This window comes from Solea senegalensis, linkage group LG7 (genome assembly GCF_019176455.1).
Source record: "Solea senegalensis isolate Sse05_10M linkage group LG7, IFAPA_SoseM_1, whole genome shotgun sequence".
Classification (NCBI taxonomy): domain Eukaryota; kingdom Metazoa; phylum Chordata; class Actinopteri; order Pleuronectiformes; family Soleidae; genus Solea; species Solea senegalensis.
Window position 1 is genome coordinate 22,554,990 of NC_058027.1, and position 14,496 is coordinate 22,569,485.

The window sequence follows — 14,496 nt, forward strand, 5'->3', positions numbered from 1 at the left end:
AGACTTTTACAAGCTTCGGGAAGTATCTGTTCCACAAACAGTGGTTGATGCTGCTTACACTTAACCTCTTCTCCGCGTGATGAGCAGACTCTGTTAATTACTCCGTAAATGTCTTCTCCTACAATCCAGACCCATGTGATTGTTTCTGTGGTCTTGTGGAGCTGCTTGGATATTCGCTCAGCCAGTCTCTTTCTCAAACATGTACATCTGATCGCCTGCATCAGTTTTCAGGCGTTGGGGTCTCTCAGACAGATTGGTCGAGCAGGAGGAGGAGGAGGAGGAGGAGGAGGAGGGGAAAACTTATCTCCAAAAGAGATAAGGCGGCGCAGTCCTTTCTCAAATTATACTGAAATTATTTTAATTGCCAGTGAGAGCAGCAGAGTTTTGCCTGTATCGGCCTCTACCTATCCTGCACACCACACGCGTGTTCCTCCTTCCTCATGGCATCCGTCACCGCATTGTCTATACTTTTTAGAAACACATGCGACTGTCAAGCGTAACGAGTGGCAGTCGGAGGGAACGTGAGTGTGGATTTCTGTCAGTGTGCACCTGTGTTTGGAGCGTGTCGACATACAGAGCCCGTGTTTAACACCAGGCACAATCTGACCAAGCCTTGAACCAGAAAAGTGAGACAAGGAATCCTGTTGTATTCGCTGTGTGTGTGTGTGTGTGTGTGTGTGTATGTACGCGTCTTGTGTGCACTAGTGCTTCTTGAACCGTAGAGCTTGGGTCAGGTGCCTCCAGTGTTGGGCTTAAAGCTGCTTTGAATGGGCCAAGCTTTGCTCATCTTCTGTCTAATCTTCCTGCTCTGGTGAGTGTTGGGAGGAGGAGGAGGGGAAAAAAAAAAAATCCATAGTCTTTTCATTCTCCTGTGACCACTGTGCCTGTGAGACAACAGCCGTGGGAATGGAGATGGATACACGCAGCCCTGCCTCTGACCTCCCTCTACTCCAACACAAGGGTGGAGATAAACAGGGCCACAAGGATCGCTAACATCTTTCTTTCTCAGGCGCACACGCTCATTGAGAAACACACACACATAGGCACAGACATCTCATTAAAGCAATAGTAGGTGAATGTTGCAACACCACTGTGCCAGTGGGAGAGAGGTCTATTAGGGATACTATCAAGAGACGGCGGAAGGAAATGAGTGTCAGTGCGCTGGCTCGGCGTGCATCTAATTTTGGTATGACACATGTGTTTGACGTATGTCTCATTCTCACCCAGGCGATCTAGCCAAGGAGTTAGTATTAATACTTATTGGCTGAATCATTATGATAATGCGGTGACTAGAGAGTTGGCGAAATAATTCTTACGATACATTTCTAATACCCAAAACGTGTGCTGTAGAGATTCTGCACGTTGCAGGGGGGGAGACAAAATATTGATACGGCAATATTTCATCCTTGTGACTTGTGAGATATGATGCATTGATATGCTGATGCCAAAAATGTATATTTGAATTCAAAGCCACAGTGCATAACTTTAATTTTTTGACAAGCAATACTATCAGACCTGACTGAAGATGTGTTTGTTTGTATACAGCAGCAGCACAGAGATGTGCTTTACTAGGGCAATTTTGCTGTTTCCCCCAGTCTTCTGAAGCCCATCACTGCCTTTATGTAGCATGGGGGTGTTGCTGGGTGACATGACATCTAAACACCATTGGACTGAATAATACAGAGTCATGTGGAGCTGATAGGCTTAATCGCTGATTAATGACAATCAAGCCGCCTGGATTTATTTTGATTTTATGGCTGTAGAATTGTCAAAAAAAAACGAGTGCTTCTGCTTCTTTTTCCCAAGATAACTTTCACTTTCGATTTCTGTCAGTTATTCAAATGCTTAGGAGAAGCTGACGTCATAAACTTGTGACGTGCTGGTGAATCTCGTCTATGATTGGACGGTCGTTCCGCGGGGATATCAAAAATGGTCTATGAGTTAAATTAACGAGAAGTACGCATGCAGAATCCTGGACATGAGTTTGACCCTTAGCCACCAAAATCAAATGAGTTGAGTCAATGTTTGCACCAAATTTGGCACATTTTGATTATTAGCTACAAATGTTACCAGTGTGGAGGCATAAAATCCGGCACTTTTGTCCATTGCCTCCCAAATTCGACTCATCAGCGTCACTATTCCACTGCTTTGTAGTGATATTATTGTTATCTCAGGCCACGTTACCCTGTGATTCCTACCCCCGGTGCATAAATGTCCAAAAGTGAGAAAGACAACAAAAGCAGCCAGATTGTGTTTAGAGCAGGCACTTCATCCTAAATGACTCTTCCCTCCTCTCTGTTTCCTGGGGATTTTGGAGTGATACTCCCCCTCCTGCTCCCTCGCTCCCACAGCTGTCAAAACCCGTCACCACAACTATTCTGCTCCAGCAGCAGAGATGGAGACAAAGTTTTGTCCCTCTCCATCACCCTGCTTTCAGGTCCCTCTCCCCGATGGCAGTTGTGGCTTACCAGACTGTATATTGAGCATGCATTTGTCTGTATCTTACTATTTTCAGTCATGACCTATTGGTTTAAAGACAGAACAAGAAAACAACCCATGTTTTAGTTTTTTGCTAACAAGAGGCTCGTGCAGTAGAATGTCAAAAGGCCATTCCTTTGGTCATGGCTTATATCCATAGAGATGCATGTGTCTTATTATGGTTTGTCAGAGGTCATTAGTGTAATCTAAGCAGACAGAAGTTTATACTGAGAAAAAGTGCACTGTAGTATTCTCTTTCTGTTTGTGTCTGTGTGCTTTTTAAAAATGTCTATATGCAGCCACTTCCGATAATGTCATCCTACACTTCTCTCCACTCTTCGCAACCAGAGACTATCAGCTGTGAACTCATTGCTCTCCTTTAATGGCCAGGTCACTTAGAAGAAAACAGAAGAAGAAGGGAAAACTGGAGCATTGCACAGCAGAGAGGATGCACAATTGAAAACGAGGGAGAAAAAAATGTTTCCTTACTTTGGCGAAAGAGTTAACCGACTCAGATGTGTTGGTCTCTCTCTTCTGTTTTTGTCTCAGCCACAACTTTTATTTTTTCTTTCCTGGGGGCCAGGAAAAGTCGACCAACGGAGGTCACAGCTTGGTCTGGCCTGGTGTGCTTGTGCTAAACTGCAGAGATTAACCTCCGGACACATGGCCATGAATCAAACATGCCTCTTTGGTAGCGAGGTGACATGCAGAAGTGTGCCGTTCCAAAGGCTCCACACACAAAAGCTATAGGGTCTGTCATTTGTTTCCTCCCCCACATCCCAGTAGCCATGACAAGAAAAAAATCAAATAAATAGCAGTCGTCATACTGTAATGTGTATGCCGGAGAAACGATAACCAGAATTTAGTGAGCGATTTGCAGCCGAAATCAACAGCTTCACTACAGACTCCATCCTCAGGTGTTTGAGTCAAGTGACGAGATTTTACAGTGGGAGGTGGTGTGAGATTTATCGGCTACATTTGCTAGCTGTTTTCAGACTTGTGGACCCTAAACTTTAAGACCCAGTCTCTACAGAATGATCTTCTCTGTCAGGTCTCTGAGGCCAAATGCTCTCCAAGGGTGACACTACCCAAACTCTGTAATTATAGAACGCAAAAAGCATTCTTCAGCCTGGTTAACCAGAACTATGAGAGAGAGGGACAAATATTTACACCCCCCCACCCCTTCCCTCTGTTCCTCCTCCTTTAACGCGCCCCCACCCCAATAATTTAACAGTAAGACCAACTCAGCCTTGTAAACACAATAGTTATGTCTGCGCTCACGGAGCCATGAAGCAGACATACAGGCTCCACTACCCCAGCAGCGACTACTAATACAGTCTCCTCTCCTCTCCTCTCCTCTCCTCTCCTAACACTCTCTCAGATTAAATGAAGAATCACAGAAACTCAGTTGGATATTTTTTTTTTAGCAGTGAACAATCAACGTGGATTTTAAATGTGTCATGTAACTGGACACAGTGTCTTTCACAGTGTCAAGTCAAAATAAAAAAAAGAAAAACAACTTTATCAATGTTTATTATTTCAGTTTAGACGACAGAGGCTTCAACAGGCCGTCTGGGGAAGTTGTCAAACTACAGTGCAACAGTTGGACTGTATGATACTTTAGATATTACATTTCAAGCCTCAAGGTCAAAGGCCGGTGCTCAAACTTTTATACAACACCAACTCTAAGGGATAGAATACTTTTAAATCATCCATCCATCCATCCTTTATCTACACCATTTATCCTTTGAGGGTCATTGGGAGGAAGAGCTTAGCCAATCTAAAGCTCAGGACACACTGTAACAGGGGAAAAGGACAACCGTTGGCTGCGAAGCCAGAGAAATGACGAAGCAAGCAAATGACATGCAAAAAATATTTTTATATTTATATACTCATATTTATCAACCTTCCTTGTTTACTTTGAGACATGAATACATACGACGCGGAACATCTGGTGTGTTTGATGACCGAGTGATAAGATAAAGAAATGCTGAGCACGCGCCCTCTTGCCGCCGTTTGGGTCCTCCAGGTCTCCCTTTTCTCAGTGACGTATACGGACTACAGGCACCTGCTGGTAGTCTGTATTTGCAGACACAGAATGTTATGTTCTGCTTGCTCATCATCTCTGGTGTGTGCGAATGCTAGTTCCGACACGTGCCAACAGAGGCAGCGGTTGGTCGTTGTTCTCTGCCATTGGCCTTTCATCAAGGTCCTGGGCTTTAAATGACCTTGCGAGGCAGAGAACACGGTGGACCAACGTCTATCTCAGGGGCAACATAAAGAGAGCCACCATCACCCTATCTGCGTGTCTTTGGACTGCAGGAGGAAGCTGGAGAAAACCCGTGCGCACACGGACAGAACATGTTAACACGACACATTCAAATTCTTTTGAATTTGTCGGAAATACGCCAGCAAATGAAGGAAGTGTCGTCCCTAATGAAACGCACGAGACAAAGAAAACAGCGCTTTATACCATGCCTCTCAGTCATGCATTACACATCGGACTGTTTGTCCCAACGCACTGTAAACAATGTGATTAAACCTCAGGCTTTAATTTCCATGTCTGCGCATGCATTATGGCGATCATGGATTGATTAAATATCCTAACTCATTTTAATTAAAACACATAAAATAAAGAATAGCAACATACGGCGCATACATTCTTGTCTAATTGCAAAAACACTGACGGAATCGTATTGTCTCAAAGACTATTTGTGTTTGATGTTAACAGGCAAGCGCAATGCATTAAGCCTGGGATGTAAGTAATGTGCACTTAGACATTGCCCGCCACACCGCATGGACAGCATCGTTTAACGTGCAGCCATAACTCTGTTAGGCTGCTGCTGCTCTCACTGCCTCTCTTTCACCCGGTATCTCTGCTGGTCTCTCGTCCCATTGTCACTCGCTGTATACGTTTCATAAATGCTAGTGTGGAAGATGGAGGATGAGAGAAGACGCTGCAGGTCCTGTTTGATCCTGAAAACAGTCCAGAAACATCTCGTGATGCCATTGTACCAGGACGACATTTACTTGTGCATTATAAACTAGTGGAATATGTTAGGATTTAAAAAGGGGGGGGAGCTGAACTCTATCAGTACAAATGCAGGCCTGGCTTCCACAGAGGGGCCAGGCCTGCATTTGTACTGGGTGAATGACTGTGAGAGTTGCTGTATGGCAGGATGAAGTGTGTTCATTTCCTTATTTATTGACTCACTTGCTTTTCTCTGAGTGTTTGAAATTAATAACAGCCAGCAGAAATCAGACAGAGGGATGAAAATCAGCACTTTCCCCGCAGTGAAGCCATTCATCAAGCTAACGAGGGGGAGAATAGGAGTGGAGGAGGTGCGGAGGGGAAAAGTGACGTTTGAGAGGGAGCGGAGAGAGAGAGAGAGAGAGCGGGAGGGGAGGGAAGCAGGTGCAGTGTGTGGTGGAGGGAGGTGGGGAGGGAGGGAAAGTGACGTTAGGAACAGAGGTGAAGGGAGGGAAGCTTGGTTTGTTTGTGGGGAGGAAGAGGAGAGTCATTTTGAGGATAGCGGGGCAGACAGAGAGGGAGAAGCTATATATCACTCTGAAAAGAGGGGAAGAGATCGAAAAGAAAGACAAGTTTGACATTGGAGTATTAATAGCGAGGGACGCGGGGAACAGACGGTTTACTCCAGACTGGCTGAGAGATTGGCATGAAAAACAAAGCAGTGAAGAAACGCGTTATGTTTTAATACATTGTTGGGGTGGAATGTTTGTTGTTGCTTATTCTGAATTGCTTTGTCTTAATTCATTGGTCACCTCCATTTGAAGGAGGCTTGTGTCACAGGGCTGCAACCTGGCTGTCTGATTTCCAAGGTTTATCCAAATGCAGCTGAAATATGCTTTTGTCCAATTCTGAGAGCGACCGCACCTTAAATGGTGGCCAACAATGAAAAATGTCAAGAAAGCAGACTTTTTAGTGCGTTCAAAAACAAAGAGAGTCATTATTACATTTCACATGTCACCAGTGACAGCATTGGGGAGCAGGACAAGCTGCTGTTTGGATGGGAAATCTTCACGTAAAGGACTGTTTCATTTCACTGAGTCCCTCAGTCCTTTCAAAGTGTCATCAGGTTTTGACATCCAACGAGATGCGAGCGCTTACAGGCTGGTTCAAGACAAACCTCTTCTTCACTGTGACCAGACAGTAAAAAAAAAAAAAATACTAACAGTATTAGTTTTTTCTTTTCCTTTCCTTTCTTTCTCTTGATGGGTGATGATGGGTCTGCCCTCGCTGGCAAGCCCTCGCCCTTCCGATGACTTGGTCTTGGTTCTGCTCTACCTCACTGACAGTCCACCAGAGACCCAACAGTATCTCACACCCAGAGCAGGGCTGACTAAGCACTTACTGCTGAGCCTCGCTTCTCAGAGCGCGAGAGGAGTGCCACGCTGAGAACTCTGCCACAGGAAAATAATTAGCAAAGTGGAGCTCTGCCCAAATACACAGAGCTAAATCTAGTACCACTTCACATACAAAGCCATAAATGCAGCCATAAATCCTTTCTTTCTTTCGTTCGTTCTTTCTTTCTTTCTTTCTTTCCCAAAAGCATTGTCCACAAACTAAAGATATTAGAAAGCAGAATGTGTCCAAATCAAAACAGACTTTGCCATATCACAACATAACAGTTCACACAATGAGCAAGCAAAAAAAAAAAACCTACCAACACAAGATTGATTGATTATCAAAATAATTTAGGAGTGGATCAATAAAGAAACGAGTCAGTTTATGGCTGCTGCCAAAATTTAAATGTAATCATCCGTAGTTCTAAAACCACAGGATGAACGTAAGAGAACTGCTGCTGAATCTCTGTATGAAAGCTAATGGATGTTTTCCTCCGTCTGAGTCCAAACTGAGAACATCCTGCTGTCTCCCCTGTAGTGACGCAAACCGTGCCCATCTCACTGTACATGGATATCTGTAATTTTAAGTTTAAAGTTAGACCACAGTGTCTTTGGCCACCGAGGCTAAATATAGCCGGCTCCTCCTGAGCAGTCTCCAGTTTCTCACTCCTTTCCTAGAGGCAGGTGGAGCAGGGAGGAGGATTGGGGGAAGGAGGGATAACACCCAGTCTTGAATAAATCATCCCTCGACTTTTGACCCATATGGAGCGGGAGGTTGTTTTTGTACTTCTGTATTGCGCTCTCTCCCCTCCTCTCTGGCCTCTGTGCCCCCCTCCCATCTCATTCATTTTCTCCTCCACATGACAGGTCAATCTGGATCGATTTCATCTGCCCTCAACGACTCAACATCCTCGCACCCAGAAATAGAGCTCTGTGTGATAGAGGAGCCTCCGACTAACAGTTACTGTTAGCACGCAGCTCTAAAGGAGACGGAGGGGGCAAGTGAGGCTCCACTTTGAAGACATTCAATTTCCAACTTTCAAAAGGACACTTGTGAAAATGGGAGTCGGATCGTTATGACTATCACCGCTGTGTGTGTGTGTGTGTGAGACGCTGTTTCAGCCAAACCACCCTGGTGTGCCCCCGTCACGTGGTCAGTGGCCTTGTGTACCTGCCACATTATGCTATAATGTGATCACACACATGTGCAAACACACTCGAAAGACAAACACGCATATCTGCGCTCTCCTCTCTTTCTCACGGCCTCTTTCACACACTTACAGTGCACATAAACACACCTGGTGTTTTATCTTTGTCAGTATAATCTGGGTGCCTCAGCTCCCGACTGGGCTCTGAACTCCAGTGTTTCTTTGCATGGCGAGCCCTTTGGATGTGTTTGCCTTCATCATAACACCCAACGGAAGTCTCGTACAATGTGAACCTCCCTCTGCGGCCCAGCCGAACTCCACATTTCGCATATGAGCCAGGAAAATCCCCCCACTTTTTCTTTTTTGCAAAGAAGGGGTATCGGCACAGAAGCATGACGTCCAGGCCGGAGTTAGGACACTCTTTCCCCAGGCAAGGACACCGAGAACTGGCTCTCCGTCTCCATCACTCAGTCTGTCCTCCTGGAGCTACGTGGCCAGACTGCTCATCACCCACCCCACCACACACACACCCCACCGCCCTCCTCATATGCATGGATTTGCATAAAACAAAGACACAGCTCTGCCATGACTGAGGCCGCTAAGAACACGACGGACCACACCGCGCGCGCAAGCTCGGCTGGCAGGTTGTCAGACGTCACTGTATGGAAGCGTCGTGGAAAGGGAACTGAGATTTACGAGGCTGACTAAGATAGACACCCTCATGGTTTTCCACTTTCATTCGCTTAACATCCGCTCCCCTGGCATTGTTTATATTTGACAGCCCTCAGCAGTGAGCAGAGGGCACCTAATTCACGGCGATGACGTGGAGGGGGAAGAATCACACAGCACTTAAAACACTTCATCTAAAGATGATTTGTCCTTGTCTTCCCTGATGGCTTTTGTCCTTTTTCCCCCCCTCTTGAAGTTAAGTGGAGCTGGAGAAAGGCCAGCCACTGATTCCACACCCCCCCACACACACACTTAGAGACAATCAAGTAAATAACACTGGATACCAATGCCTGTAGCCACAAACATACACACTTATTCTACTCCACCAAGGTGAAAAGATCATCATGTAACCCATCACATCCTGCTGGTTCTTACTTCTCTCTCGCTGCAATCTGAACTTGTGTTTTACATTTGAATGGGTGGCTATAATCTGGTACTTGAGTGTGCATGTAGTACTTGGCAAAGTTACGGCATTGGAGGGCCGAGAAAGAAGTGAAGGAGCAAGATATTGTCAACATAAACAAGGAGAATGCTGTTCAGCATATGAATAGGAGCTGACACTAAAGTGCATTACGGGCCTTACAGATGTACAGTAAACAATATGGAACTCCACTCAATAATTAATGGGAATTAATATTGTATTGTTGTGTATGACTTTAATACTTTATGACGATGCTTGATATTATACACTATGTACGACGTCTGTGTTTTAATTTGACTTTGCAGAGGGGGAAACAAAAACTAACGTGCTTAAATAGATCAAGAGTGTTTTACCTCAGGAAGCCAAGGGCACAGAGAGGCGGAGCTGGAAATCACAGATGGAGGAATTTTCTCGAGGACCTAAAGGAGCAAATGACAGCAGACAAAACATAACGTTGGAAAAATTAGTGCCAGAGTAAATAGACATTGTGTCCCATTGTGCCCCTTTCCTTTTCACATTCTTTATACTGTGCCACACACACACACACACACACACAAACAATCATAAAGAAACAAGTAGATCCATTTCGTCTGAGACTCGCTCCTCACCTTGTCTGTCTGGTGAAATACAGTACATGTATCATAGTGAGCATTTGAAGCAGAAGGAAATGTAAAAAATTTGCATGCAAATAGATTCCACAGGCAGAACCCATGCATCAAGAAGCTGTAACCACAAGAGACAAAAATAAAATATCTAAGCACACAGTGTGTCGTTACAAAGAGCAGGCAAAATAGTATTTATCCCAAGGCCTTTTATTCCCTGTTTCATTTCATTCATTCTAATAATTGTTCTTATTGAGCTGTCAAATATATCACGGCAGTGTTTGCCTTCACCAGTAAGCCCTTTCATAAGCACACCTGGACACATCCAGGGTAACATTTAGAGATATTCACGCTCCCTGTAAATATTGCGACAACAACTGCTCCGACGTCGACTCGGGTCCCTTTAAAAAAAAAAAAACACTGGAAACTAAGTGTCGAAAAAACAAACAAACCTGTGCGTGCGCCCGTACGCCGCAGAGAAGGAAACTTTAAATCACTGCGTTTTCAAATAAATGCCACATAACTCAGATACGGGGAGTTTATAGAACTGCAGGAAAACAGTGGCGATGCGGCATGATGATATTAGTACTGCTGCAGAGGGGGGGGGGTGTGCATCTGCATCACAACGTATGAGCTTTCATCAGGGTGACATAACCTATGGGAAAATGTAAGGAGAGTGTTAACTGTAGAGAAGCTGAAGGAGGAATTTCCCCTGAGGAAATAAAAAAACAAAGCCAACATGAATGAGCAGACCTGCATATGTCATGATACTCATTATGTAGTTGAGCAAAGCAAAGAAAAATAATACCTGAATATTATTTATTCCTATTCCTCGTAAAAAAGTGTGGAAGCCGTGAATGGTAAAACACTCACATTTTGAGTGGTTGTCACTCTTTTAAAAATCACTGTGGTTTTTATTATTATTGGAAGAAATTTAAACACGACTGTATGCCATTTTTAAAGACTATAATTCCTCTCACTTTTCTTTTTTTTTTTTTAACTCTGTCACCTCGTGTGCAATGGCACTGCCGAGAGATGGTGTTGCATTTATTTAAGTCATTGGCTCTCGGTTTGGGTCCATTTACAGACGTATAAAATTACCCCTCACAAGTCCCGACCACCTCATTACCAACATAACCTGCAGCCAGTCTTTCAAGGACAACTCTCTAATGACACTGTGCGTATTCGCTTAATGTCTGTCTGGAGCGCGTCGAGTGACTTTCTGCCACAAAGAAAGAAAAGAATGTACAGAAAGAGCAAAACGCACTGTGATAAAATAAGCATCTTAATTGATCCCCGATGTCAGTCTCACTCTGAATAAGCGGCTGTTTCGGAGCTCTACCTCCCTCGCACTGTAAAGTGAGAGGAGTGTGTTTGACCCTGTCTCTGCTGTGATTCTCCACAGACCATGTGCAGATGTGGCTGCCACCTGGTTTGCACTGAAGCACCTGACTATTCTCACTGTTAACTCTCTCTCGACTGAGCATTCCGTCTCGGGCGGGAGGTTGTAACGCGTCAGTGAGAAGAAGAATGACAAAGTTAGAAGCTGAAAGTAGCTCCTTTATCAAAATATCTCGCTTCTGATGAAATGAGTGGGGATGCGCGGATTTATTGTCCTCACATCGGCGTCAGCACATAGTCACCTTGGTGACATCAGGAAAATAAGATTAACTGATACGGTCTTTGATGTTTATCTGGGTTTTGTCACTTGGAAAAAAAAAAAAGTTTAAATTTAATTAAATAAGTCGTTGAAGAAGGAGGTTTGCGATTAAAGGTTGTTTTGAAAATGTACATCATTTAAATTGTGATTGAAAGATCGTGTGATGGACTCAAAGTCGTTTTTGTCGTAATGATGTCCTTGTGTCCGGGTCACAAAAGAAAACTCAAAGAAACAAAACAGAGATGTCATGATATATAACAATAAGGAAACATCATCATAAATACACACCTCTTTGGTACAGCCACATGTGGGGGAAAAGTAATGTAACACTGCAGTCGTTTCTTATCTTAACTGAAAATAAACTTCCATAACACTAATGCAATTCTTTTCCTGCTATTTGACCTACATTGTAAACTCAGAAGTGACACCCAGTGGACCACACCCAGCCCGAATTGTCTTTGCGACGCCCGCAACGCAATCCTCCACGCATAAAGTGAGCGTGAGAAGAAAAGTAACTGCACTCTCTGATCGCCAAACACTACCGAGTGATCTCCATTCCACTTCTGTGAACTGTTGAACCATTATAAACGTCTTATTTTTATCATCCCTCAGACTGAGTGGCTGTTTTTTTCCACTTCTCTGCAGCGACTTGGGGGCGAACGAAGACAAACGCTTGAAAATAAAACTGCCAGGCATCGGACAAGTGCCACATCTGCCCTCTCCTAACCGTAGTGCATTATATATATGTGGAGCTATGAGTCATGTTAATATAGTAACTAATATTACACTTTATTTTAACTGCTCTCTGTACAGTTTGTATATTTTGTTTCCCCCCCCCAGAATGTAACTAAATCTATGTATCTAAGCTGTGAGCGTGACTCAAAAGCAGTGGTGAAATACAGGAAATGGGTTAAAAAAAAAAAATTGGCAGTGAGTCATCTTAAATTTACTGTGTTCTGTACCATGTCGGATGTGCATGTACGTCTTATTCAGTAGATTCTGGGCAGAGGAAATGAGTATGAGCTCCCCAAGGCAGGGATTAGTCTAATGACTTTGAGAGCAGCCTTGTGCGTTGTAACTTTTGACCTCTGCTCATCCTCTTCTGCGAAAGACGACAGACAAGAGAGAGAGAGAGAGACACACACACACACACACACACACATTTTTATCTGCATAGCACTAATCGACCTCTCGCACAAGCTGTTGTGAGTTAAGCAACACAGAAGCACAAACAGCAACACAACAGATCCTCTCCAGCGCTTCCTCTGGCACCGGCAAACAAAACGCCTGCAGGAATTCCAAGTCATGCTGCATATCATGCTGTCAGCCCGCATAGCACTAACGTTCCATGTGAGTGCATCATTGGAAGATCGATAGATTTATCACTTACATAACCAGTGTGCGCTTGGTGCCGTGGATTTAAGGGGAAACTTCTTTTTTTTTTGCAAATTAGATCACGCAAATGTCTTTTATCTCAAAGAGCAAAAGTATTTGAGTCGAATAAATGCAGCGTGGAACAAAAGGCTGCAGTGGAACTGCACAGGAACATGAATGTGTGTATGTTTGTATTTGTCCTGGTGTGTGTGTGTGTGTGTGTGTGTGTGTGTGTAGGCTGGTAACTGTGCTCTCATTTCTCGTGTGTGGTTAGTGTGTTCTTTCAGTTGTACTACATGGGCATTAGAAGTTGAACTGATGTCTCCCAATAAGGAAACAGTCAACAATAAAAAAAAAAAGCTTAAAAGCCTAACAAGGCAACCACATTTATATATTTAACATTCCACTTAAAACACAACAAGAACAACAAAAAAGCCAGCATACAAATGCATCGCTGTTAGAGAACAAGAGTCAAGAGGAAATGATTTTCTCTTTGAAATGGCAAGCGCAGAAATGTGTTATTTAAAGAGGGCGGCGGGGGCGGGGGCGGGGGGGGGACAGTTATCCACGGTTTAATTCATTGTTGTAGTTAATATGAAATATCAAAACGTAGCGGCACTATTGCTCCGATCAAATAGATGTAATTAGATAAATTGAGGAAGAGGGAGAGTGGCTTGGCTGTAAATTGCGTGGTGTGTGCATGCTAAGTCCCAACACTGGCACAGCTGCATGGAGCCGCGCTCGCGATTTATCATCTCTACATCGCAGGAGCCAGTGGCCCACACCACTATTAATCATCAGCAAAATCATTTAATTCAGCCCGAGCCCGCCTATTGTCTCAGTTTCTCCCCTCACTCTGGGCAAATCATCCACCACAGCAGCACCTCAGAGGAGATCACATGACACAGAGTGGGATACAAGTGTTGGGTTAAAACTTGTTGTTTTTGTTTTTTTTGACAGACTATTCAGCACATTATCACTGGCATTTAACGTTCATTTTGTCGTATGAAATTTATAATGACAGAAGTGACAGCCGATCACTGGGCGCTTTAACAAAGTGCTCTTTTTTTTTTTTTTAAATTAAAAGTGTCTACACATATAAACTCGGCTTAACTTGCAATAAGCGGACAAATCTGGACAGATTGTGTCCTCAGAAACCTTTCCCTTTTTTTCATTGTGTATTTTGGCTCATTGCTCTTCCTATTTCAACAAACAAATAGTTCTGGAACAGTGAAACAAGATGCCCTCGAGGCTGTATTCCTTGTCCCAGTGGTTGCAAAAGAACTTTTTTGCGCTTGTGTTCGTGGAAAACGTGGCCTTGTCGGTTGGTGCTGCAGCAGCAGTGAAAAAAAAAACACAGTTCTGTTGAAAGACATCAAAAAATGAGGCGTTTGAACGCTCGCAGAGATGCATGATTGCGTAGAGAGGCGCTGGGCCTCTTTCGCTTGCCGCAGCAGCTGACTTGTATTGGCACCTTCTCTGGTGCCCCCTCACATGCCTGACATGGCTTTGCCCTCGCTGCTGTACCTCCCACCCCCACCGCCGCCTCTCTGCGAGAGCATACCTACTCCAGGCCAAACATCCAGGCCCACTGACAAACAGGATAGAGCGGGGGTGAAATCAGGGAAAGCCAAATGATGACATGCTAATGACAGTGACACAGACAGTGTGTGAAAAACACAGGCGGCTGACATGAGGGAGGTACCACACACACACACA

At 44.2% G+C, this 14,496-nt stretch overlaps 1 protein-coding gene and 1 long non-coding RNA gene across 3 annotated transcripts in view; one reads left to right on the forward strand and one right to left on the reverse strand.

Moving 5' to 3' along the window:
- Nucleotides 1-14,496, forward strand: part of LOC122772668 — a 217,753-nt gene that overhangs the window by 76,944 nt on the left and 126,313 nt on the right. The gene's annotated exons all lie outside the window — the stretch shown is intronic.
- Nucleotides 1-14,496, reverse strand: part of mafa (v-maf avian musculoaponeurotic fibrosarcoma oncogene homolog a (paralog a)) — a 72,192-nt gene that overhangs the window by 53,234 nt on the left and 4,462 nt on the right. Inside the window, exon 2 of the mRNA XM_044030874.1 lies at nucleotides 9,495-9,560. Coding sequence (XP_043886809.1) covers nucleotides 9,533-9,560 — 28 coding nt within the window. The 3' untranslated portion in view covers nucleotides 9,495-9,532. The remainder of the gene's footprint in view (nucleotides 1-9,494; nucleotides 9,561-14,496) is intronic.